Here is a 23,707-nt window from a genome sequence, read left to right as displayed (position 1 = left end):
TTGCTGGGGGTGAGCCGGGCGAGGGCAGAGCAAAAACAACTGAAGTTTCACAGTCGCCTCCAGCTGGTGAAAACCGCACCAGATCTCAAACAAGTCTTACACAAGACTACGTGGAGCAGTCGTGCTTGGACATTCCAGGAGTACCTGTCGTCAACGACCATGATATTCTTCACCGAACATGGACTTTACGTTGGCCACAGATCGGAACCCGGCTCGCTTGATGTATACACCGAAGCACCCGCGGTACAACAATCCACATATAATCGACTACAAAATTCCTTCGACGCATTGGAGACATACACGGCCAAGTCGCTCACGCACTCATCTGATAGACTGCGCGGATTCTCGGGAATACTCTATGCGACACATGGTAATAGAACAACGTACGGAGTGCCCATTGACGACTTCGATCGCAGTATTCTGTGGCGACGACGAGGGTCGAGGATTGAACCAAGAATCCAGGAACAGGAGGATAACATACCCACATGGTCTTGGACATCGGTTCGAGGACCCATAGGGTTTTACCAGAAGTACTGTTATTCGTATAGCCTTGCTTACTGGGGCAGATTCATCTACGAAGAAGACAGAGTCGTGAAGGTCGTCATTGGACCACCGAACCGAACATGCCAAGTTAGAAGAGAGGGGAACGATCACGCTGTAGCCGCACTTGCATGGCTGGCTGGATGCGTGCGCTCAAAACCACCAGCCTATCTCAAGATCGACTGTTCAATTATGGAGTACGAGAAACGGCTCGAGGAGCGGTGGTCTGACGACGATCTCCCTGGATACTGGGAAGATGCTTTTCGCGAGTATAAAGCAGATGAACTGTTTGAAAGCGTTCGTGGTAACTTCAAAGACATCACCAGACGCATTATAGTCCACACACAAAAGGCTCCCTTCACGCTGGACCGAAGGAGCCGAATGAGAAGGAACGCACTTCGGTCTTGGGTACATCCAGAAAACGCCACGATCCTAATTCGCAGCAATGGTCTAGTTGCAGGTGCTATAGAGCTCGATGAAGGTCTTGTCGACAGCAATGGAAACCGAAAGGTAGACCATTGTGAAGTAGACCTGATTGCACTCTCAGTAGACCCTGAGAGCCATAATTCCCCGCCAGTAATGCCGTGCTTCGATTCGCCATCTGACAGCTCGTCGCTCAGCGAGTTCTTTGGATGTATGTGCTCATCAAACGGGGCCATCGATTTAGAACCGGAAGCGCATCTGGTAGAGTGTCCCAGGCACGTGAATTTCGATACACCCAGCCTTTGCCAAGAACAAGTGTCTCCCTATGATATGATTATTCGTGGGCAGGAACAGACCGAGAAAGCCAGGGCATTTGTCAAGCACTGGGAAGGATTGAGCTATTTTGGCATCGACGGCAATCCTATTCATGATTTGAAGTACATACCTGAGTTGTATGTAATGGTAGTTGCGCCGGTTCCAGTTCAAGAAGAAGGCGTCGTCATATACCGGAGACTGGGCATTGGAAGGGTTTATCTGAAGAGATGGGTTGAAGCGTTACCGGCGTTCGAAACAATTGTCCTGGAATGAGTTGACTCGGATGTAGTAGCTTGGTGTCTACTAGTACCTTCAAGTTATCCTAGCAGATCGGTCATGAAAGACGCTGCTTGGGGCAAGCTTCGATTGGATGCGCTGCTATAGCACCTTGGCTCGGTTCTGGAGCGCAGCTAAACGGAGAGAACAAGAGATTGCGGGAAAAATGCTGACTGCCATCAAGAAGAGTTGTATCTTAGAAGAATACACCAATTGGTATTGGGTCCATATATTACGAGTATTGACACCTAACGAATGAATCGTCACTTGGTCCCTCAATAACACATGACCACGCCTTGCTGCAAGGCCGCCTGCATCCCTAGCAAGATGCTCCAGCCCCATAATCAGCCTCCGTTCTACTGCGCCGCTGGCTTAGAATGAATACTACGCGAGAGCGTTTGCCCCTGGCCGGATCCCGCTCGCCACGATGGAAACGCCCACTAAGCCTTATCATGGGTTTCCCAGAAGAGGCTCATGTGGAGGCAGTGACTGATTAAAGTGGGGCATGGAGTGGTTGGTGGGCATGCGAATATGTGCCAGTGTACGCTAGTGCAGCGCTTGTAGGGGCAGGCTCACGTAAGGCGGGATTTGATGCCAAGGCGATTGGGTTTGAAGAATGTGATTGGTGCGCGGTGTGGATGCCGAGGTTACCAATATCTTTTCGATGGGTTGATGAAGCCAGTCGGTACGTTTAATCCTTCGATCATCTGGGGTATGATACTTGTTTGACGCTGGAAGGCCCTAACGTATGCAGAGCTGGGGCTGAGTACTTGCTGGTCGGTGAACGTGGGCGTAATAATTGTCTGGACTTCCAGAACAGTGCGATGGTGAGTAGGTCTATGGGTATTGGAACCAACCTGGACGAATGAGGACATTAGGATGCCTCATGACCAGATTAGGCAAAACAAGCAGTGCCAATGCATCTCGAAGTATTAGCCTCGTCTCCAATCATATGTACAACATCGAGCTTCCAATCGTAACATGTTCTGTAGACTTTGAGCTAATGCAGGGGAATTTCGTGACACCAGCGTGTGGTGACGGTAGATTCGGGATGGCAATGGATCCACGACCCGTCTTGCCGCAGTGGATCAACAGCCGACCACCCAGAGTCCTCGCGAGCAGTCCACAAGGCTGAATCGATGTCTCGGCAGCGTCCGTTCGGGAGCCTCTCGGCTAGGACGCATCTTATACCCGATCTAGTGTACAACGGTCCAAGGTCGATTGTCGGAGACGACCAACAGGGGAAGGGTTGCGCCAAACGCGCCTCAAGAGTAATGCAATCTGGCTTGAAATGTTAGCTCATAAGAAAGGTCTGGGTCTATGAAGCTGGGCAAGCTGATAGGCGGAGCACTAGGAAGCTTTAGAGATATGATACCATGTTGGCTCGAATCTGGAGAATGGGCTTCCTCGACCCCAACTAGCAGCACTAGCATGCCGGAAATATTGGATACCGCACAAGAATATAGCATTGACATGTTGAGAGCAAGGCGAGCAGATGAAGGCATCGAGGAAATCCAGCCAACCGGTGGTGAGAAGCAATGGATGCCTAGCTTTCAAGCTATGACTGTAGAGTTGCCACGCAAGCCTCAATCCACGGATACGAGGATGGGAGACTCAGATCTATCCAGCGGCAGTCGCGGTACCGTTGGCTACGGCAATGTGACCTCTTCGCCCTGCGCCTAGCCTACGCGTGGTCCGTTACAGGGTGGATTCGTGAGCTTGCAGCGGAAGCAACGGCCTTCGTGTGTCATGACGAGGTGCATCGCCTTCACGGCACCAACGGTATGTAGGGATTCCGATGGACTGTGGCGCAATGATCCGACTCGCCGAGACTTGAGAATGCCGAATGTCGTTCACCGGCGACGTCGGAAGCGGCCGGGGTGTGAGTCGTCCTGCAAGCACCATCGGGGCGTGGTCGCGATCTAGATAGACTACAGATGTGTGATACGACGACTGAAGTGTGGGGTGGGGAGTAACGGTTTCTACACCGACGGATAAGGCGAGTTTTAGGTGTATACTCTTCATTCTGCTCATGGAGATGGCGGTGACCCTTGAAGTGGCACGTGCACGGGCCGCCAAAGGTGGGTCTGCTTGGCGAAGATGACGTCTCACTGAACTCTGTATGCACTTGCGAACACGCTACGATGCTTCATTCTATCACGTAGACCTGAATGATTACGACTACATATAACAAGTTCTCGTGTTGACTCAAGTCATGTATCGGGGCCGAACGGAGCAAATTTCTCCGTCTAGGAATAGTGGGCTTCATTGGGGTGGTGCCTTGCACAAGGCAGACTCAAATGTGCTCGTAAAAATAGCACAATGACATTGAAGGTTAACGCTACGATTGAAGTAGAGACTGCAAGCAAGAATACCACACAACGTGAACAGTCGATGCTGCTACTGATGTAACAAAACCGAAGCAGTTGGTGTTGTCCAAAGCATGCGCAACACGCCAGTTCTTATGATGACTCCCATATCCTCGTGATGTTACTGTGCGGACCCAAAAGAAAAACGCCAGTTCCTCCTTCATTCCCGTCTTCCATGCGTGTAACCCATCATGTCGATCCAAACCCTCTTAAACTCCATGGTAATGCGTATATCGTCGAAAGTGTGAAATGATGTGAACGTAAAGTGGCTGAAGATACAGCACTGAGTAACCAGCTCGAGAAGATAGTTGTGTGTTGAAGTGAGCAAAAGGCCTAGCGATGGAATGATAGCCCGTCTTCGCAGCTGAATGTGAGTTGTAGACATACAACCTCATGCATTCATCGTAGGTATGCCGGAGAAAACCCGCCGCTACCATAGCCGGAATCTGGGAGAACACCGGCATGGTAGACTTGGGGTCGATGGTGGCTATGAGAGCTGCAGGCGTAGCCTACGAGAACTGTCTTCTCTTGGATCCCATGTCCTCGTTGACCATGGGCGGCGCATGGATCGATTGCGTGTTTGTAGTATAAGCACCGGCAGACCGAATAGCGCTCAATGACTTGATAGCACATGTCGAGAAGTGTGTGGTTGGGTATATCAGTGCCCAAATGTGAAGTGGCCTGGAGAAATTGAAGATCTGGATAGCGTGAATGCCAACGATATGGTACAAAAGAAGATGTGTTGACAAGAGTGAACTGAGACTTGTAGTGATGAATCCTGACTCGACGTGGCAAGCGGTAGCATATATAGCGATAGGCGTGTAGTCAACTCGGACGCATAGGCCAGTGTGGGTCACCCGGTAGGCATCGTTGACTACCCGCAGCTCCGTCAGGCAACGGGGACCAAATGTAGGGATGAGTGCACAGTCAGCCGGACGCTGCTAAGATGGGATTCCCAGAGGCAACTAACACAGCCATCGTGGCCGTTAGCTTGTTGACGGTAGGGAAAAAGGTTTGGTCTTGACATCCAGCAGGGGTTGGTAGTTCGCTTCTTGGAGGCTCTTCAGCTGTTGTGCATGGTGCGTCCCATGTTCTAATTGGTCAGTGGCCAAGACCATTTAATCTTGCCGGTTCGCTGAGCACATCAGTAGAGGCTTGAACGGGGCGCGCAGCAAAGCAGAGCTGTACAGGGTGTGGAAGCGCAGTAGAAGCTAACCGGGGCTGCAAAACCCCTGTAGCGCGCGGACCATGTGAACGTGCCACGATACCGCACAAGAGTTCATGTTCAAATCGGTACGTAGTGTACGAGGTGGGTGTCACGATACCTGCGTGACTCTAATCGTATCTGACAGCCCGCTTAGTCCCAGCCACGTTCCCTGATATAGCGATCGATCTGTTGGTAGGCAAGGAGGGGCAGTGTCATTTCTGACGTAGATTACTCAGGTTCGGGCCTCTTCGCGGACCACGGCGGTTTCGCTGGAGAAGTATCGTTTGGGCAGTGGCGCCTGTCGCGCGGGTCGGAGCTGCTACCGAGCAAAAGGTTTAAGGTGAGAAGAAGAGTGCGTGGGCAGGCCGACGACGCGGAAGTCGAAGCTGGGGTAGGAGGAGGCACGTGCGCGTCTTTGCGCTCCAATGAACGTGGAAGTCTCCGTTGCGGGGCAATTAGCAGTACAAAGTATTCTTGGTGCTTCCGCCCTTTTCCATCCACCACACTCCAATGAACCAGGTTTACTCAATCGCAAAGCCGATTACTTTACATGGCTGCGCAAGCTAACGGTCTTCACCAACTTCCCATTGAAGTCCATGGGCGGGACTGCCTGGAGCTTCAGGCTGACCAGCTGAGTGCTGCCTGGCGGCCTATGGGTCGACGCCAGAGCTACGTCGACGATTCAAAAACAGATGCATATCCGCTTCTCTCATTGGTCACATTCCATGACTGAGTAACTTTCTGCATCTGTCGAGCATGCAAAGTTCCTTTACCTACGTCAAGTGTTTGAGTACACCGCTGATACAATCAGATGCGGATAGCTTCAAGAGCTTCCATCGCGTCATTATCATATCGAAACACCCTCGTCTACCCAGTGGCTATCCTCTGGTTGGTCCGGTATTGCGTCGGATCCCCTGTTAGGGCTGAAGACCCTGCCACTGGCTTGTTACACGGCTCGAGGCTGACCTGCAACGTTTGACAATCATGCAGCCCTATGCACCCTCCCGTTTCCTGGGAACACGTGGTGGCGGTCAGTATGTCGGATGCAGCACCGCCTACGTTTTCATTTGCGGTTACCGGTCGCATCTCCAATAACCTTGACGACCATCATCCTTTGCATGGCCGCAAGCGCTTTGGAAAGTGCGTGTCACACCGGCCCCATGCCATCGTTACTTGTTTCAGTAAACGAAAATGTAGGTCCGCAGCAGTCATCAGAACTTTCGGCCCCCAACCCTACAACTGGCCCACCAAAAGACGGGCATGATGCAATCGTGCTTGTCTTATTTCATTTGGTCCGCTCAAGTCACTGTGTGCTCGTAATTGTACAGACAGCTTTGTCCGACTTCACCTCCAGGATATCCGTTGGACGTTGCGAACACAACTCAGCTAGCGAAGGGAAGAGGTGACACCGTAAAATGACTGCGGGCAGCGAACGCAGGTCCGACCGTACCTGCGACCAGCGCACGTACTGCCATATACCTTTAGGTACCAACCAAAATAGAGTGACACCGTTGTGCGAGGCGCTGCGCTGCGCTGGGTGTCCCTCTCCTTGAGCAACGCAACGCTAGCAGAGTCACGATGACCTGCCGAGGCATCACGATTGGTATGTAGGAAATGCAGCAGCATTCATGGAATAGGTTAGCCAAAGAACAAAGATGCTATATTGTGAACGCCACCAAGCTGACAGAGCAGCCTTACTACCGATATATCCCCGCGCTTCGTAGGCCTATCGCGCTCCACGGATGTGCCCGTACGGACAAGCGAGAACCGCATATCCAGGCAGACTATCGCTTCATATGCTCCTAAGTAGCAATTGTACGATGTGCCACTTCACCGCTTAGACCCCGCGTCAGCTGACTTACATGCGCTCGAATACCCCACGCACCATCTCGCCCATCGTTCCCGCAGACACGGTACCAGGCGAGTGTCTCGGGACCTGTAACGATGTCGGCACTGCCTAGTTATCACTCACCGGAAACAGGGCGAAGATATATCCGGTTGCTATTCGTATGTTCTTTGGATAGCATTGGATACGATATCCCACTTGCATCATTCTATACATGGTATACACCGCCTTCTTTATCTCCAAATGTTCGGTTGCTCCTCCGCGTGTTGGTTCCACCAAGTCACAATGACCTATGAGTCAGTAGCAAGGCGTCACTGTTTTGACCGGAATCATTGCACGCAGGACGAGCAACCCAACATCGTTCGTTGCCCGAGGCGACACGAAGGAATCATGACAGGGTCAACAGCTTATAAAGCTTACGAGAAAGCACAGTGGAGATTCACTTGTTCCTTACAGCGTATTCCAACAATGGGCAAACGTCCTGGTTGAAAATGAGAGGGTCTATTATTGAATGATACGTATAAAGGTCCTCAACGCAGATGAAGCCAAACAATCGACTTGGGGGTATATCCATATCTTCCACCAAGCCTGGCGGGATCGAATGTCCTATCCAGACAAGAATCCCGCTGAACAAAGAAAAATCCCCCAAACGCCCCCGGTGTTCTTCTAAAATAGTCGTAACGTCGTCATATTATACATCTCCCATCCATGAAGTCGAGCGTTGCTTGGTCTTACATCAAGACTCCAGCCAGCACCATCATGCCAACGGCGTAGTATCCGACGTACTTTCCGGCACTCAAGCTCATAGCTCCGCTTTCGTCAGTGCCACCAGGCGCAGTGGTGCCTTTCTCAAGGGTACCATTTAGAACAAGAGACCTGGTGCCATTGACATCAGAAACTGTGACGAGTGTCTTGTTGAGTGCGGCATAGCTGCCGTTACCGACAAGATCGTTGAGGTATTGCTGGTCGTCGTTTTCGTCGCATCCACAGACGAAGTCCTCTTCGCACAAGCACACGACGGGAAGAGTCTCATTGCGGCCCTGCGTTTGGCGTGTCCACAGTGCGCGCCGGTCATTGTCGTTGTCGTCATCGTCGTTGGTCGCGGACTGGTTGTAAAAACGGTAGGGATTGTTGTAATAATAAGGGTAAGCGCTGTGGAGCCACAGGCCGGGCATGATGGCCACTACGAGGGCTACTCCAATCAAAGGAGCGGCGATGAGTCCCTTGGGCGTTCTGGAACCAGCGGTGTAGGGTGTTCGAGCTCCCCCGCCATAGTATTGTCCACCGCCGAAAGTGCGCGGTCGACCTGATCCAGCGGAGGATAAGCCACCAGCGTTGGAGGAGGGTGATGTACGTCCTGAAGAGCCGCCACCGCTGCTTCCTCCACCCGAGCGACTGCCGCCGCCTCCGCCACCACCTCCACGGCCACCGCCTCCCTTGCGACGCTCTAGTGTGTGGTCTGGTGAGACAATCTCGGAGGGAGGAACAACTCGTCGCTCCTCGAGGACGTTGAAGGCGTTGGATTCGGGTATCGAGGCGGCGCTGATTGCTTGTGCGGCAACAAGGCCGGTGAGGATCTGTGAGAACTTCATGATGAAGTTGATGTGTGACGGTGATACAGGAGATTCGCGGATGTAATTTGCGACACCAGATCTCGGGTCGAGGTAATACCGATAAAGCTACAGGGATGTGATAGTAGTGTGGTATGAGAAAGCAAAACGTGAGATGTTTGCAGTGTGATTGTGTAGCGGAGTTGCTAGGTATAGGGTAGGATCAATGTACGGGTTTGTGAAGAGGCAGGCGTGGGTCTTTAATGTTGTGCTGGCGGGAGACATGGGTTGCACAGCCCTGCGTCATCAAAGAAAGCCTGGGGCAAAGGGTAAAGCTTAGTCGGTTGCGACCCGCCACCATACCAGCCAAGCTCAACGCCATAATCTAGCAGGCAGTTGGGTGCCTGACCAGTTGTTCCCGATCTGACCATGCTATAGGCTAAATCCTAAAGATTTTTGTGGCTGAAGCATGCGATTCCTTTGGGCGCCCGTTGATATACGCCGTAAAAGCGCCGTTGATCTGCTCGAATGGGCGCAATGCTGCACAAATGCCTGACACAATTTGGATACCTTCTCACTCTCGACCACAACTTGAGTCTCTCCCTGAAAGTCTTCACTGTAGAATATTCATGACGTGCAAATCGATCAAGTGCATCGAATTACTCAGGGTATATGACCTCATAGTTGCTGATCTGCCGAGGCACTAAACGAGCCTCCCGAACCAGAGGTGTGGCCAAACGCATCACAGACTTGATGACCAACAAACCAGAAAGCAAGCTCTGCCGAATATCCGATTGCGCCTCGATGTGGTTTGCTAGCGGGAGGCATTGCAATCGCTATGAATCACTACCATGGAACCTCGTCATTGGTGCGCAAATGTGCTCTGGGCATACGGCGCGGAAACAACGAACGCCAAGAACGCAATCTTGGGTGTGTGGGACTGCACGCATCAATCTGCGCGAACGATAACAATGAATGTTGTGTCTTGCATGTATGGATCTCGAAGCGTATGGTGCTTTGTTGGCACAACCCGATATTGACAATGGGCAGCATCGTGGCAGGATTGACGAAAGGACCAGAGTAAAAGGCTTGGCAGTTCTGACGGAATATCATCATACTATGGTGCAGGGCGCCTAACCGGTAAACGATGCTTCGTGATACTTGGATAATGGCCGCACCATATGCCCATTCCTCCGCCGGCCTGCTTCTTCAGTAAAGCTCTTTGTTGTCCGTCGGGCGCCTGGTCCTCATTGTGAACAATTTCTACGATATAATTGTTGATTTGTTCGCGTGACCCTACGCGTTATTACTGCACATGCGAATAGAGTATCCGCACCTCGAGCCGTTGATGGGCCACCGATAGTCGTAGGGCTATGTATACGCCGGTCCCTTGGTCTGGGTTCAACGGTGGCGCAGCCAGGGCACATGGTAGGCCTGGTACTTCGTGACCGTATCTGCGGGCAGCAAGGCTGATGTGGCGCTATGCCTATCAGTCGCCGGGCTTTGCGCAGCAGACATGGTCTACTCGGGCTATCATCGTGCTTGCGGTGGTGGTTCAGCGGGGCCTCCATCCGACACTGTCTGGTATTTCCTGTATTCCTGCTCGAGTTCTCTCTGCATCTCGAAGTCGGCCTGTCGTTCGCGCTTAACTCGTTGCTGTTCGAAGTCCCGGATGACGCCCATATGCATTGCCTGATACAAGTTAGATAATTCCTGGACCATGTCCGTTCCGCAGTACTCACAGCTTTGTCGTTCCTCTGCGACCAGTGCACAAATGCTACGGTGCCGATTGCGGTGACGCACGTAGTCGCCAGTGTGATCTGCGACGCTCGAGACATGGCGGGGACCGTGGAGTAGAGGCGAAGTTGGGGACGAGGCCTTGTGTAAAGTTGGAGCGGCTTCTCTGCGGGTGGGAGCTTGGGCCCTGGAGCACCTTCCGCCAAGTCCACGGCTACATCGTGCCTCTCCGCAACTCTACCCTGTGACAACCAACATCCCCGCAAATCAGCACTCAAGATGGTGAGGACATCAATAGCAGGATACCGGAGCGAACGCTGACAGCTGCAGTCCGCCCAAAACTCCGCGGGAATCCAGACCCTGCTCGATGTAAGGCAGCGCAACCCACTACAACCTCCGCATAGCTCACACCGCACCTAGGCCGAGCGCGAAGCTCAGAAGATTGTTCAGCAAGGTATTTCAGCACACAAGCTTGCCTATTCGGGTAGTCGCTAACCGCTCACCAGCAAGAGAATGTAAACAACGCCCGACGTACCCAGCCGCATCAACACTCTAACCGACCCAGACCGTACGAAGCGAGTAAAGGACGCCCGAAACGAAGCACAGAAGGAGATCGAGGATTACAGGAAAGAGAAGGAGTCCGAATACCAGGAGTTCGAGAAGAAGGTGCGTTGGTCGAGACGACCTACTATACGCGTAACGAAGATGGGAGACTAACTAGGGCGCAGCACAGCTCAGGCAACCAGAAGGCTGAAGAGGACGCGAAGAAGGACACAGATGCCAAGGTCAAGGAGATTGACGAGATTGGCAACAAGTCTGGCAGCAAGGTCGTCGACCAGCTCATCGAGGCCGTCGTAAACGCGCACCCCAAGCCACCGGGCAAGCAGGACTAGAGCACCAACACGGGGGATAGGACGAAGCGTGGATTCAGACTACTGCGATGCTGTTGAGGAGACATATGAAGAAGAGCGCTCCTTGTACATGATCTTTGACGGGCCCAAGACAGTCAAGGTCGATCTATCGGCCTCGAACATACCAACAATAGACGATATGCTGCGAGTTTGGTGAATGTATTCCAGTTCAACATGCCTTTTTCTTCTAGGCTTAATAGTCGAGTTGATGTCTATCGTGAATTACATTCCAGTCTTCCAAGGTCACCAACCCGATGCTCTTGTATATCGCATACAACTGCATTGGTGACGTCCTAGAAGTATGCATCTGTACTGTGTTCTTAACCTCGCAGGTATGAATAGCAGACGAAATGCTTATGTCTTCCGCTGTTGCTGCACCTCTCTACTCGTTGCGGACCCTGGCCCACGTTCGTCCTAGCTTCCCGAGGGCCTACGTCACTGCTGTGGAACTTTATCGCTCGAGCATCAACGCGTCCCCAAACTGCAATACAATGCGCTGCACCCAATGATACGAATCTGTGCTCGAGCGACCATTCGCTCGCCTGTATACAGAATCACATCATGTACAGTCTCACCAATAAATGCGACACGCCAATTCAGCAGCTCGCAATGTCGCAAAGAAGATCCGCGCATCTCCGACTTTGGTCGCGAGATTGTAGATGAGTTTGCCGTAATGCGCGAGAAATATGGTATGCCTATGCCACTATCAAACTCAACTTCTGGAAGTAGCTAACGAAAAGTAGATGCACCTGTATGTGCTTTCGTCCTTCGCACATCGCACCCCTGACCCTTCCAGAAACACACCATAGTCCTTGCACACGGTTTGCTAGGCTTCGACGAACTACGGCTCGCAGGACAATTCATACCTGGCATACAATACTGGCGTGGCATCACAGATGCGCTGGCGCACAAGGGCATCGAGGTCATCGTGGCTGCGGTCCCAGCCAGTGGCAGTATCGAGGCGCGCTCTGCGAAACTGGCCGAGAGCATTGCGCTCAAAGCGAAGGGAAAGCAGGTCAACATTATCGCGTGAGCTGAATTGACCCAATGAGATGCTGCATCGCAGACCACTAACAATTCATAGGCATAGCATGGTATTGACACATTGACATGATACAATAATGAGTGACTGACCTCTACTTAGGGGTAATCAGTGCCTACACCCACGCAGTGCAGTTACTAAATACACGTAGGGGTCTCGACTCACGATACATGATCAGCCAGCTCCAGCCGACTGACTTCAAGATTCTCTCTTTGACCACCATAGCCACTCCACACAGGGGTTCTGCTTTTGCAGATTACATGTTCGAGACGATCGGTCGTACGTCAGTGATACTTCTTGAATGCTTCTACTAAACTATTTCTAGCACGCAGAATCAAACGCGTCTACAGTGTTATGGAGTACTTCGGTCTTGAAACTGGCGCCTTCTCCCAACTCACGCAAGAGTACATGAACAATAACTTCAATCCCAAGACGCCAGACATACCTGATGTCAAGTATTACTCATATGGCGCATCTCTCGAACCCACTCGATGGTCCGTCTTTGCGCCTTCCCACAGTATCGTCAAAGCAAAGGAGGGCATCAACGATGGCCTGGTCAGGTGCGTGGACGGCTGGCGTTTGATACGCTTAATGACAACTAACCACGTCGATAGCGTCGAGTCGAGTCGGTGGGGCGACTACAAAGGCACCTTAATTGGTGTAAGCCATCTCGACCTGATCAACTGGACGAACCGCCTGAAGTGGTTCTTTTGGGAGCTTACGGGCAGCAAGCGCAAGTATGGAAGCAACGCTCACAACGACCGCTGAATTTGAGCTGACCATGATGTAGCTTCAATGCCATTGCATTCTATCTTGACATATGCGGTCAGTAGCTCTGGTCCAAACTTTCGTGACAGATCACTGACATGGATTACAGATATGCTGGCCAAAGAAGACCTGTGAACTTGCCAGATGCACAGCAACAAGTCGCAATTGTGGATGCGTTCTGGTCCTCCTGAATCTGACGTCCGAGCAAGCTTGTGCGTCGTCGTGGGATTCAGCTCCGCCCTTTGAAAGAAGGCTGTTGATTAATGAGCCTCAGCTGAGGAAGCGTTGCGCCCAGTCACACGACGCGATGCTCATGTAAGACAGGGGTCAGCTTCAGCCCGGAAGTGCGGCTATGGCTGTGGCTGTGTCCGGCACATTGTCCGAAATGGGCACATGGCATGCCGAATATGTACACTCAAAGTTTAAGTAAATACGCAAAAAGATACTCTCTTCAGGGCACAACCTTGAGCGTTGCCGCAGAAGCCGTGCAAGAGAGTGGTTTGGGTGATTGTTGCGTTGAAAAGCGTTTGCGTTGGGTTATGACGTTGGGGACGGACCCTGGTCAGGCAGAAGGAACCCCGCGGGCATCCGTTCTGGAGATGCCCAGCCCGCATCGCACACACTCCCACGACATGACACGCGTTCCCTGGGCTTAGCCGCTGCATCACCAACTGACTTCATGCGCTAAATTGATCCTCTGCTCCCCAGCTACAACCTTTATCCTTGACATGTCGGTTCACTTCTACAAGCTTCGCGACTACCCGTTTACCTAGCCACCCGGTGCCTGGAAGCAACATTGAAATACTGGCCACTAATCCTGAACGCGAACCTTCAAGATGATCGTCAACATAGTGCTCGAGAACCCTCACGAGCACTACACTAATCTCGACGTCATCCAAGGCAGAGTCCATCTGCGGGTGCCGAATCCGACCAACATTAGCAGCATTATCGTGAAGCTAGAGGGCGAAAGCAGGACGCGACTGCTGGCACCCATACACCCAAACAGACCAGACAAACAGCGGCCTGTGCTGGAAGTCCACAAGTTCCTGTACAAGACACAGGTGGTGTGGCCGACAAATGTGCGCCCCGAAGATGTCGCCCAGAATCCGAAGGCAGCCTTCACCATCAACGCCGGGTCCTTTGAGTACCCGTTCCAGTTCAAGGTACAACGCGCAATTCACGTCAACATAGCGCCTATAGCTAACAACCCCCTCAGCTTCCTCTCAACACGCAATGCCAGCAGACGAACAACCCCATCTCCAACGTTTCCTTTTCGAACGCGATACCCGAATTCGCAAAGACGCCGACACAACACGTAAAGGCGACACTACCTCCTACACTAGGTGGATTTCCGGGGGAGGCAGAGATAAGATACTTTGTCAAGGTCACCGTAAACAGGCCGCAGTTCTTCAAGGAGAATCCGAGGGCAATTGCGAACTTCAATTTCCTTCCAATTGAACCTCCAAGACCAGACAAGACGGACGGCGAGGCGTATGCGAGGCGACAACATGAGTTCCTTGAGAATGCTCCCAGCGTAGCGGCAGGCAAGCGAATGAGCTTCTTTGATAGAAAGAACTCGACAGGAAGTGCTCCGCCATCACCGACGACAGGCAGTGTGCCACCTCGGATAGCCATTGATGCCCGATTGCCTAATCCTGCCATTCTCACTAGCAACCAAGACTTACCGCTGAGACTACTTGTGAAGAACGTCAGCGCGCGCACAAAGAACATATATCTGCAGATGCTCCAGATTGAGCTGATAGGGTATACCAAGGTACGCGCGCATGATGTGTCACGGACAGAGTCGAACAGCTGGATTCTGTGCTCTTTCAGTAACATGGCCATTCCCATTGGAAGCCCCTCTGACCCTCTCGATACGGAAGTGCCCATCAATGCCGAGTACTGGTCTGGGAAACCGGTACCCAATACTGTGCCACCCACCTTCACGTCCTGCAACCTCGCGCGTTTCTACGAGTTGGAGATACGTGTTGGCGTTGGCTATGGGAGCTACAAGCACGGTGAAGATCAGCTCATTGTCTTACCCCTCAGACTACCAGTCAAGGTCTACTCGGGCATCGCGCCACCCAAAGCACTCCTGGAGGGTGGTTTCCCTGCAGACAAACCCACCACACTTGCCCCACCGCCCCAAGCAGCTGCTCACACACCAACAACGCCAACACAAGGAGGTTTCAACGCATCTAACGCGTCTTTTGGGCAGCCAGTACAGCCCCAGCATGCTCCCGCTTATGACGATGCGCCGCCGAGCTACGAGGACGCGATTGGACAGGATCTTCCCCCGATCAATGGGTACAGAGGTAGTTACCAGCCCCCTCCTGCACCCGAAGGCGCGCCTAGGTTTTCCGACGAAAAGAGACGATGAAGACGTATACAACGCCTATGTTCGTTTCTACAGCCTGAAGTCTAGCTGCTGTGCACCCTGAGGATTACACTACGTGTTTGTCGGCACATCAACACGAATCACCGCCAAGGCCTTCCATGGACACCATATAATGGTTACCACCTGAGAGGAAACGAATTCCTCTGTAAACGTCAAGGAACAGGGATATGCCGCGGATCAGCACCCCGGACGCGTCGAGAAGTGGCGATATGGTAGGGAATGAGCGAGTCTAGGCGGGCGACATGCGACCAAGAAGAACCTTTGGGCCGCAGCGAACGGCCTAAGAAGCATGCGTGCTGCAACCGAAGTGGGGGCCATGCAGCAGTTCTATGGCGGAGGTTGATCTCTTTCTACCCAGTAATCACCCTTGCTAATAGCTTTTCTGTAGTTATCGGCGGAGCAATCTGAAACAGTATATTGTAGTCTGGTGTATGTCGCAAGCTTTTCATCGTTACAGTTGGCTTTAATACCGAATCACTATGTAGCTCAATGTGATCATTCAAAACGTTTGTACGTCTAGACGACATTCTTGGATAGATGTGTTCAGGTGCGGGGCATACCGTGTGACCGGTGAAGCTACACGGCAGATCGGTGGAGAGCGGCAGAATGGCACTATGCAAGCCATGCCTGTCACCAGCCATCAAGTGAGGCGTGTGAGGCATTAACGCGGTCATGGTGTGCCACTGGTAGATGCCCAGGTGTTTGCGACCGCTAGCTTTGTTGTGGTTGCGACCTTTGCGCAGACGCGTCTGTGGGAGCAACATTGCTGAACGCGCTGTAGGTATCGGATGTACCAAAACCATAAGCAAAGACACTGCCGCCCACTCCCAAGGCTGTATCGTGCATTCGACGCGACACAATGCGGTCACGATACTCTGGTGGTGTTGACACTGCGTGACTGCCTTAGCCACAGACGCGCCTTCCGGCTAGCTATCGATAGCTGGGTCCAAAACAGCCTTCACCTTCAAAACAGACGCGCATAGCCGGCACCAATGCAAGCACGGCATTTGTTGTTGTTGTGGTCCTCGAATCGCGACTCTCCAGAGCAACGTCCAGAGCCCACTGTGCGCACTAACAGACGCGTCGTGCCTGACTTACGGGATGAGTAACAGCCCTGCACGCGACGGGATCGCTGACCGCCAGTCGTGACTGTTTAGCCACAGCTTCCAAGACCTGGATGCAGACACGGTGCAAGACTAATGCAAGAGCCGCATACACTATCCCGTGCATGCTTCGAGCCGGTTGGTCAGAATGCGTGAAACGTTTCAAGCCGGCTCCAGGCTGCAGCCCCACTCGACCACTTGGTCGAATCGTCGCGTCTAACACCATATATACACGTCTACCCACCGCGAGATGGTCGCGTTTTCTGATCAATTCTTCGGCTGCTTTGCGTTAAGAGTTGGGAATCCGGTGGCGGGCTCGTTGGCATCTAGGGGAACGACCTTTGACTCACACCTGCAGCTCACGTGTAGTAGCGTCTGGCCCCGCTTTGCAACCATGCACCGCGCTGTGGTAAATACAGCTGGGGACGAGGTCGTGGCTGGTCCCGTCGGATCTTCTGTTTCCTGAGGTTTCGCTCTTACTCTTTCGAATGCTGGATGTTTGAAACGACTTTTACGATTTACTTGAGATTTACCACGAGATTGATACCTTGAAGAATAAACGACCTTTTTACGAACCAACACTATTGCATGCGACCCACTCGACTATTACAACATGTACTCACAGCGATCGTCGCCACCGCCACTGAAGCGCTCACATTCGGGTGAGAGCCAGAACAGCTATGCCAGCGCTGCGACAACAGTATCGCGCGCAAGCTCCAAGTTACTGTTTGGAGAGATCCCATTGACACCTGCGACGACAGTAGATGGACGATGTAAGTACCCCGTCGCAATGCGCGCGCACTCATCCTAACGTCATGAAGCGATTCGTTCCAATGGCTCCATCTGCAACCTGGTCCTCTCCACGAGCTCAGTCTTCTTGCGCTTCTGGTTAAACGACGCCTGCCGCGACAACGTACTGGATCACATGGAAACTGAAGACCTATCTAATTTCCGCCTTGTATGCCATGACTTCTCATCGAAAGCCGCGCCACGACTCTTCGAGAAGATGACCGTGACCTTCAAGACATCTACCTTTTCCAAACCAGCGCGCATCGAAGCGCTATCGAGGATAGGCCGTCACGTCAAGACCTTTACCTTCCACATGCCACATGGCCCAGAGACCTGCTTGCCACCCATCATCGACCCGTGCACTGGCACAGAGAAGCAGTTCATCTACGAGCCCCAGGTCCAGACACCGCAACATGGACCGGCCAAAGACAAGGCGCCCAAGTATGGCAGCTGGGAGATGCAGGACTTGCTCATCAAACAGTACCCACCACTGTTCCATGCCGCGACCAATGTCCCTGCCTTTTGCGCCGCCTTCTCTGAACTGATCAACCTCACACATCTCAAGGTCTCATGTCCGGGATCTACTGGCTCACTTCGACACCGACGAGGTGTAGTCGACTATGCGCTCATCTCTCTCCGCATCGCCATTGAGCGCGCTCCATTGTACAGCCTCTCTGCTCTTTCCCTCCACCCCATCCACCCTGGTGGCCTCTTATACCTCCACCCCATGCACGGCTTCGGCAGCACACCGTCCTCAGCCAAGCGCTGGGGCCAAATCCGTCGCCTGTCAATCTGCATGGAAAGCATACCCTTCAACTCAAGCTCATCGCGCACCCGCGCCCAATCTCTAGAACACCTCCGTATCCTGCACGCCTACCTCGCCACACTCTCGCGCGGCCTAACGCGTGTCTTCTTCCGCTGGAAAGGCGAGCGAGGGCCTTCACCCCTCTCACTCGACCGTGAACCTTGCATGCTTCCCAGCCGAGAGGAGTCCACTCACCCCTCTCTCCGCGGCCAAACCAATGGTCCCCGTCCCCTGAAGTTCCCTCGCCTCCGCGTCATGGAACTGGAAAACGCGCTCATGGACTCCGCGCAAATCAGCGACTTCATCACAAAGCACAAGCGCTCCCTCCGCGAGTTCAACTTCGAAGACGTCAAACTGCGCGAGGGCGACTGGGATCTCGCGCTTGAACCTCTGACTACCATCTCAGGGAGTGATCGGTGGAAGCAGTATCAAGAAGAGGTCATGGATGTTCCCATTATGCTCTCGCCTATTGATGCCGAGCCGCGGGTCATGGGCCCGTTGCTTGAGGAGATCGAACAGGCCATCGAAGAGGTTAGTGGAAAGGAGAGGAGAGAACATGCGCTGTCGAGGTGGTTGGGTAGACCACGACAGTCAAGTAAGAAAGATAGCTTCTGGGGTGGAGGCAAGAGGTTCCTGCATCTTTCGAGCTGGAAGGGCAGCTCGCCCGTCATGGTTAGGTGAAGTGGCTGTGCTTGTTTTCCTGGGTTCTTGTCTGGTACTAGGGAGTTTTGCTGTGGTATGTCACGGTTGATACCCCTCGGGCATGGTTTCTGGCGTCTGCTTTCTGTCTTTATCGTTCTTGTGTTGTTGGGTTTCGGATAACGGCCTCTCATGTCCTCTCTTTTTGATTTCCTTTGTCTTGTCTTCCTCCCGCTTTTTACGACTCAACGTCTCCACGGCCTTTACGACTACTCCGAAAATCACGTTTGCGCATCATTACGATGGTATGAGTAGAATAGTATGACCTTACGATCCTTCAATGACATTTCCTTCTGGTCCTTACCTTATGTTTGCGCTCATTGCATCGTTTCAGCGTGATTTGGGTGTCTACTTTAAGATGAACCAACTCCAGGGCTGTGCCCATATTATGCCGTACCTGCAAGGTGTCCGCACGTTTGTTTACAGGCCATGTTTATGCCCCAAACTCTATATATTTATCATGCGCAGACATTGTGGTCATTAGCATCCACTGAGTTGTTGAACACCCATTAATTAGAAGTGTGTTATTCGAGAGAATTGGTATATATATTCGCCTCCAGCCTCGCATCTATAGCTTAGCTTTGTTCTGCACCTTCTTAAAGATAGGCTCTAACTTCGTCGCGCTCATAACATTTCCCTTGACCTTCAACTTCCCGCTCATAAACAGCTTCTGAGCATTCGCGTTGCCGGCCGCAAGCTTGCCAAAGTCCTCGTCGCTCAGCACCAGTGTCGCGGTAGCCTTCTTGCCCGCCGGAGCAGGACCCTTGCCGACCGTGCCGGTCTCCTTGAGATCAAGGTACCATGTTTCTTGTGTGCCGGCCTTGTTCTTGAGTGTGAAAGCGAAGATGGCCTTGCCGTTCTTGATGGCGTCTTTGCGGTCGGCGTCGGAAGCGGAAAGGGCTTGCGCGATCTCGTCGAAGGCGGCGGAGGCGGGGAATTCGTCTAGAGATGTGTTAGTTACGCTATTCTGGGTTTCTATAGGAGGTTTGGTAGGGTCGGCATGTGCATACCGTTCTTGAGAGACATGTTGGCGATGTGTTGCTAGAGTGGTGATGCGCTTCGAGAGAGGTAGAGACTGATGGCGATAGTAGCTAGGGGGAAGAGGTTTGTGGAGTCGGTGTCGCGAGTGTAGAACAGTCTGGGATATATAAGAGCTTCGGAGGCTTGTGACAGCAGTGATGATGTATGCAGCTGCGAATCTGGGGAAGCATGTGAATAAGTGAGTGGGCCGAGACCCTTGAAACGATCATGCCGAGGCATAACCGCTTTTGGATGGAGCACGTGGACTAGTTCTTCGGCAGGCTCGCATCTCTTTCCTCAAATTACTTCAAAGTTTAACGATCCCTAGCAGCGGACAACACCTTCAGGTTGCTGGGAAGTACTTTGGAGTCATTTGCAGCGGCTTACTCTGTTGCATTTCGTCGCACCATTGCAGTCAATCTGTGTTTCCACGAAGTGCCATTGCTACGACCTGATAGTTCTGGACGCTGGTGAGGTAGTTGCGGTGGACATTGAGACCGAGCAGCTTGCGGCGCATCGTTTTTGCGTTTGATTCGACTAATGCTGTTGCATCAAGAGGTCGGGATGGTTGCGCGTTATTGCGTCGCCGCCAAGCTGAACACGTGATTACGTGGAACAAGGAACGCGTCTCATGCGGGGACCTGAGACGCGTTCTCGCTCTCCTCTCATCTCATCATTCCGCCTCCTCAACATCAACCACAAGACTTGAACATTTACTTACAGCATGAGGAATGATCTTCATCAGACCTTCGGCGAGATCTTCAACGGCGACCCATCCGCTTTCCGCAAGCAATTACTAGAGGTCCAACGTTTCACAACTGATCGAAGCAAGGCTGAAAAATGGGCAAAGAAATTGCGGTTTCTGGATATTTCCGAAATACCAGATCTACAGGCAGAGAAGCAGAAACGAGACTGCCGCTACGCACTAGCTAAGGCTCGCCGTTATTTCTACGAGCGAAAGATACCGTCATGCGAAGTCCCCATCACGGAGCGTGAAGAAGACGACGAAGACGCATACATTGCTGTCTCATGGAGATGGGCTCACTTCGATGAGCCTGAACCCCCTGTATTCGATTATCGAATCAGGAGGCCGCATGCGAAGCGGCACAAAAGTGACTTTCCGGACCGCTACATGGATCGGGTAATACAATTCGCACAGAGCGTTAATGTGTCCAAAGTATGGATCGACAAGGAGTGCATATATCAGAGATCGGGAGACGAAAGAAAGTGGCCAAAAGATAAGGAACTGGGAGTTCAGATCATGGATCTAGTCTACGGCGACAGTGAAGTCTCGGTTGGCCTACTCACCGTGAAGCTTACGCGTCAACACGAAGTTGATCTTCTATCTGAGCTCCTGCAGGGCCGCATTTTCGTCGACCCCAGAGACAGAGAAAATCCAAAGTTGAGACCCGAAGTCAATGTTCTAGCAGTACAAAGGCTGATTCAGCGCATTCTTAGCGACCCTCGCTGGGATCGTGGCTGGATCTTCCAAGAAGATCACTTGGCTTCGAACAGGATGACCTTGCTCATACCGTGCGGTGCAAGTATTCGAAAAGATCGGGGCTATGACTTTGGTGATATCCTTGGGGATTTGAAGATCAAACTTAAGGATCTCCGACAAAATGCGACCATGTTTTGTTTGGCTCGTCCTGAGGAACGGCGGCCTAATACCGACATACTGAAAAAGCTCAAACAATACAACATCTGCAACAAGAGCTACAAACCGCTACAGGAAGACCATCTGTTGCGTTCCGGGAGCAATGGCGTTCGCGGTAATACTGGCGATAACAAGAACCATCGGCGCGGAAGCAACTACGAGATTTCAGCGTACCGAACGACTACGAACTGTGTGCTCGACGATATTTGCAGCCGTTCGTTGGAGAACGAGGAGGACAGAATCGCTATCCTTGCAAACGCTCTAAGATTTACTAAGCGCATAGATATCGGGAAAGGATCTCCGATACATAAGCCAGACAAATACAGCCTCTCTGTAGCTCTGCTCGCACTGATACTGGTGAATGGGGAGATATTGAAGAGTACGACATGGGAACCATCTGACCGTGCGCGTCTGCCCTGCGAAAGTAACCTGATGCAGCACACGTTACAATCATATCTCGCGGCATGTCAACACGAGTTTAGTGTCCCTAATCTGCGATTCCAGCAAACTTTCGTCGACCACTGTCGTCTCAAATCCCCAACTATCACGTCTCGTGGTCTTCAGACGGAAGGCTGGCTTTTCGAACTATTCCCTCGTGAGCGATCAAGAATACGAGCAGACCAGCTCAGCCTCCGTCTCACCGATTCGGATCGAGAAGCTCTATCTGATCTAGGCCGAGGTCCAGTGCTTCGGGGTACGAAGCTCGACGAGGATGCACATACGGCATTGGATGCACTGATTCAGAAGTTGGAAGCACTATGGCCAGGTAGCAAGCTCGCCAGCTACATGCGCAGACAACTGTTTTTTGATGAACATCTGTCGCGATCAGATTTACCACCGTCTGCACCGTACGTACTAGACATGATGTTCGCACTCTATCAAGCTCTTCGCGACGATCAAGAGCTTCGTTTGGGGCGGCTGGCTTCAGCACGTCCGCATACAGAGCCAACTGCCATCTTCATCAGGCCGGAGCCAGATGGTTGGAGGACAGAGCAAGCAACCCACTTAAACTCTGACGGAGCACCTTGCCTTGCAAAGATTTTCACGAGCTGGGATCAATCACATGATTCTGAACGACTGGCAAGCTTGGAAGTCGGTAGGAGGATCCAAGAGGCTCGTGGCAAGCGGGATTGTTTGCTGTATAGCGCTGGATGGGTGAATGGAGTTTGGTACGCGCAACGTCAGCCAATGGGAAAATATGTCTTTCCTCTCGCGGGCATTACCGAAGATCGACATCGGGTAGAATCCGTAGCAGGCGACGGGGGAAGGAGGAGGAAGAGGAAGAGGGATGGTGGCAGCTAGTACATGCGATCTATCTCTTCAAATGATTGATAGTATATGAAGTTCCGGCTTTGCGACACCTTCGGCTTTGTTCACCGTTTTCTTTACGATAATGCAAACAGAAGCAAACGAGCGTATCACCTGCTTCTTCACCGCTCTCCAAGAACCGGCACCGATCATTCAACCAAAGCATGTCTTCCCAGACTAAAAAGCTCGTCCTGAAATTCACTCTTACCCCGCTTACATACCTGTTCACTCACATCAACTCGCTCTTTCAATCGCAGCGCAGGGCATGGAAAGACTTCGCCGAAAATTGTCCGGATCCTGCTCTTGTAAACCTGATCAATGGGCCCATGGAGGATACTGGAAGACTGCTGAATATGACACAAAACTTTCTGCGAAAGCTCATCGACTTGGCAGAGATCAAACTGAAGCAGGTAGAAACGGAAGCACAAATAGCCGGTGCAGAATGGCTCGACAATCCGACCGATCCCATGAACAACGCCAAATTCCTCATGGCGAGAAAGATTCATAGCGCCTACTTCAAGCATATGAGGGAGGCTTGGGATGTTGGTTTAAAAATTATTCCTGGAATACAGGCGAGATTTGACGATATGGAGGACACGCTCGAGAAGCTCGCTGTGCTCATACCAATCGAGGAGCTGGCGCTGCCACTTGAGCCATTCGTAGTCAAGGGATTAGAAGTCAACGACAGGATGTGGGTGTTTGCAATAAGGTTGTTGGGCATATTGCGGACGGTTGATATCCCCCTCGGTGTTGCGACTGTGGCTGTCAACGTCGAAAAGTACCCAGAAGCGGACAAACTTGCGCGAGCAAGATACAAATTTGGGGATTACTGAGTGCTAGAGGACGAGGAAGTGTCTGGTACGTATCAAGAGCATCTTAGTTCGCTGCGAAGGTCTTAGATCTGGGTGTTGAATTCGTAACATCGTGGGCACTGATGAAGCCCG

General features: G+C 52.2%; 8 protein-coding genes across 8 annotated transcripts; 5 read left to right on the top strand and 3 right to left on the bottom strand.

The window, feature by feature from the left end:
* Positions 1-7,707: 7,707 nt before the first annotated feature.
* J4E84_010749 (uncharacterized protein) lies at positions 7,708-8,568 on the bottom strand (the record flags this gene model as incomplete). The annotated part of the gene is made up of 1 exon (XM_049393304.1): positions 7,708-8,568. The coding sequence occupies one exon, from the start codon at positions 8,566-8,568 to the stop codon at positions 7,708-7,710; it is 861 nt and encodes a 286-aa protein (XP_049239028.1).
* Positions 8,569-10,059: 1,491 nt separating this feature from the next.
* On the bottom strand, positions 10,060-10,364 carry J4E84_010748 (uncharacterized protein; the record flags this gene model as incomplete). Its single annotated transcript, XM_049393303.1, has 2 exons — positions 10,060-10,218; positions 10,269-10,364. 2 exons carry the CDS (start codon positions 10,362-10,364, stop codon positions 10,060-10,062), a joined length of 255 nt encoding a protein of 84 aa, XP_049239027.1.
* Positions 10,365-10,542: 178 nt separating this feature from the next.
* J4E84_010747 (uncharacterized protein) lies at positions 10,543-11,156 on the top strand (the record flags this gene model as incomplete). The annotated part of the gene is made up of 5 exons (XM_049393302.1): positions 10,543-10,545; positions 10,594-10,632; positions 10,684-10,717; positions 10,829-10,929; positions 10,992-11,156. The coding sequence occupies 5 exons, from the start codon at positions 10,543-10,545 to the stop codon at positions 11,154-11,156; spliced, it is 342 nt and encodes a 113-aa protein (XP_049239026.1).
* Positions 11,157-11,679: 523 nt separating this feature from the next.
* J4E84_010746 (uncharacterized protein) lies at positions 11,680-13,119 on the top strand (the record flags this gene model as incomplete). Its single annotated transcript, XM_049393301.1, has 8 exons — positions 11,680-11,863; positions 11,915-11,925; positions 11,971-12,203; positions 12,368-12,495; positions 12,542-12,776; positions 12,831-12,953; positions 13,007-13,041; positions 13,094-13,119. The coding sequence occupies 8 exons, from the start codon at positions 11,680-11,682 to the stop codon at positions 13,117-13,119; spliced, it is 975 nt and encodes a 324-aa protein (XP_049239025.1).
* Positions 13,120-13,820: 701 nt separating this feature from the next.
* Positions 13,821-15,364, top strand: J4E84_010745 (uncharacterized protein; the record flags this gene model as incomplete). The annotated part of the gene is made up of 2 exons (XM_049393300.1): positions 13,821-14,147; positions 14,201-15,364. The coding sequence occupies 2 exons, from the start codon at positions 13,821-13,823 to the stop codon at positions 15,362-15,364; spliced, it is 1,491 nt and encodes a 496-aa protein (XP_049239024.1).
* A 1,734-nt stretch (positions 15,365-17,098) lies between these two features.
* On the top strand, positions 17,099-18,760 carry J4E84_010744 (uncharacterized protein; the record flags this gene model as incomplete). Its single annotated transcript, XM_049393299.1, has 2 exons — positions 17,099-17,258; positions 17,307-18,760. The coding sequence occupies 2 exons, from the start codon at positions 17,099-17,101 to the stop codon at positions 18,758-18,760; spliced, it is 1,614 nt and encodes a 537-aa protein (XP_049239023.1).
* A 586-nt stretch (positions 18,761-19,346) lies between these two features.
* Positions 19,347-19,804, bottom strand: J4E84_010743 (uncharacterized protein; the record flags this gene model as incomplete). Its single annotated transcript, XM_049393298.1, has 2 exons — positions 19,347-19,720; positions 19,789-19,804. 2 exons carry the CDS (start codon positions 19,802-19,804, stop codon positions 19,347-19,349), a joined length of 390 nt encoding a protein of 129 aa, XP_049239022.1.
* Positions 19,805-20,522: 718 nt separating this feature from the next.
* On the top strand, positions 20,523-23,596 carry J4E84_010742 (uncharacterized protein; the record flags this gene model as incomplete). Its single annotated transcript, XM_049393297.1, has 2 exons — positions 20,523-22,303; positions 22,870-23,596. The coding sequence occupies 2 exons, from the start codon at positions 20,523-20,525 to the stop codon at positions 23,594-23,596; spliced, it is 2,508 nt and encodes an 835-aa protein (XP_049239021.1).
* Between the last annotated feature and the right edge of the window lie 111 nt (positions 23,597-23,707).

Source organism: Alternaria hordeiaustralica (assembly GCF_023758085.1).
Source record: "Alternaria hordeiaustralica strain BMP 2776 chromosome Unknown scaffold_45, whole genome shotgun sequence".
NCBI lineage: Eukaryota > Fungi > Ascomycota > Dothideomycetes > Pleosporales > Pleosporaceae > Alternaria > Alternaria hordeiaustralica.
The sequence above is the reverse complement of the archived record's forward strand: the minus strand, read 5'-3'. Positions and strand labels throughout refer to the sequence as shown.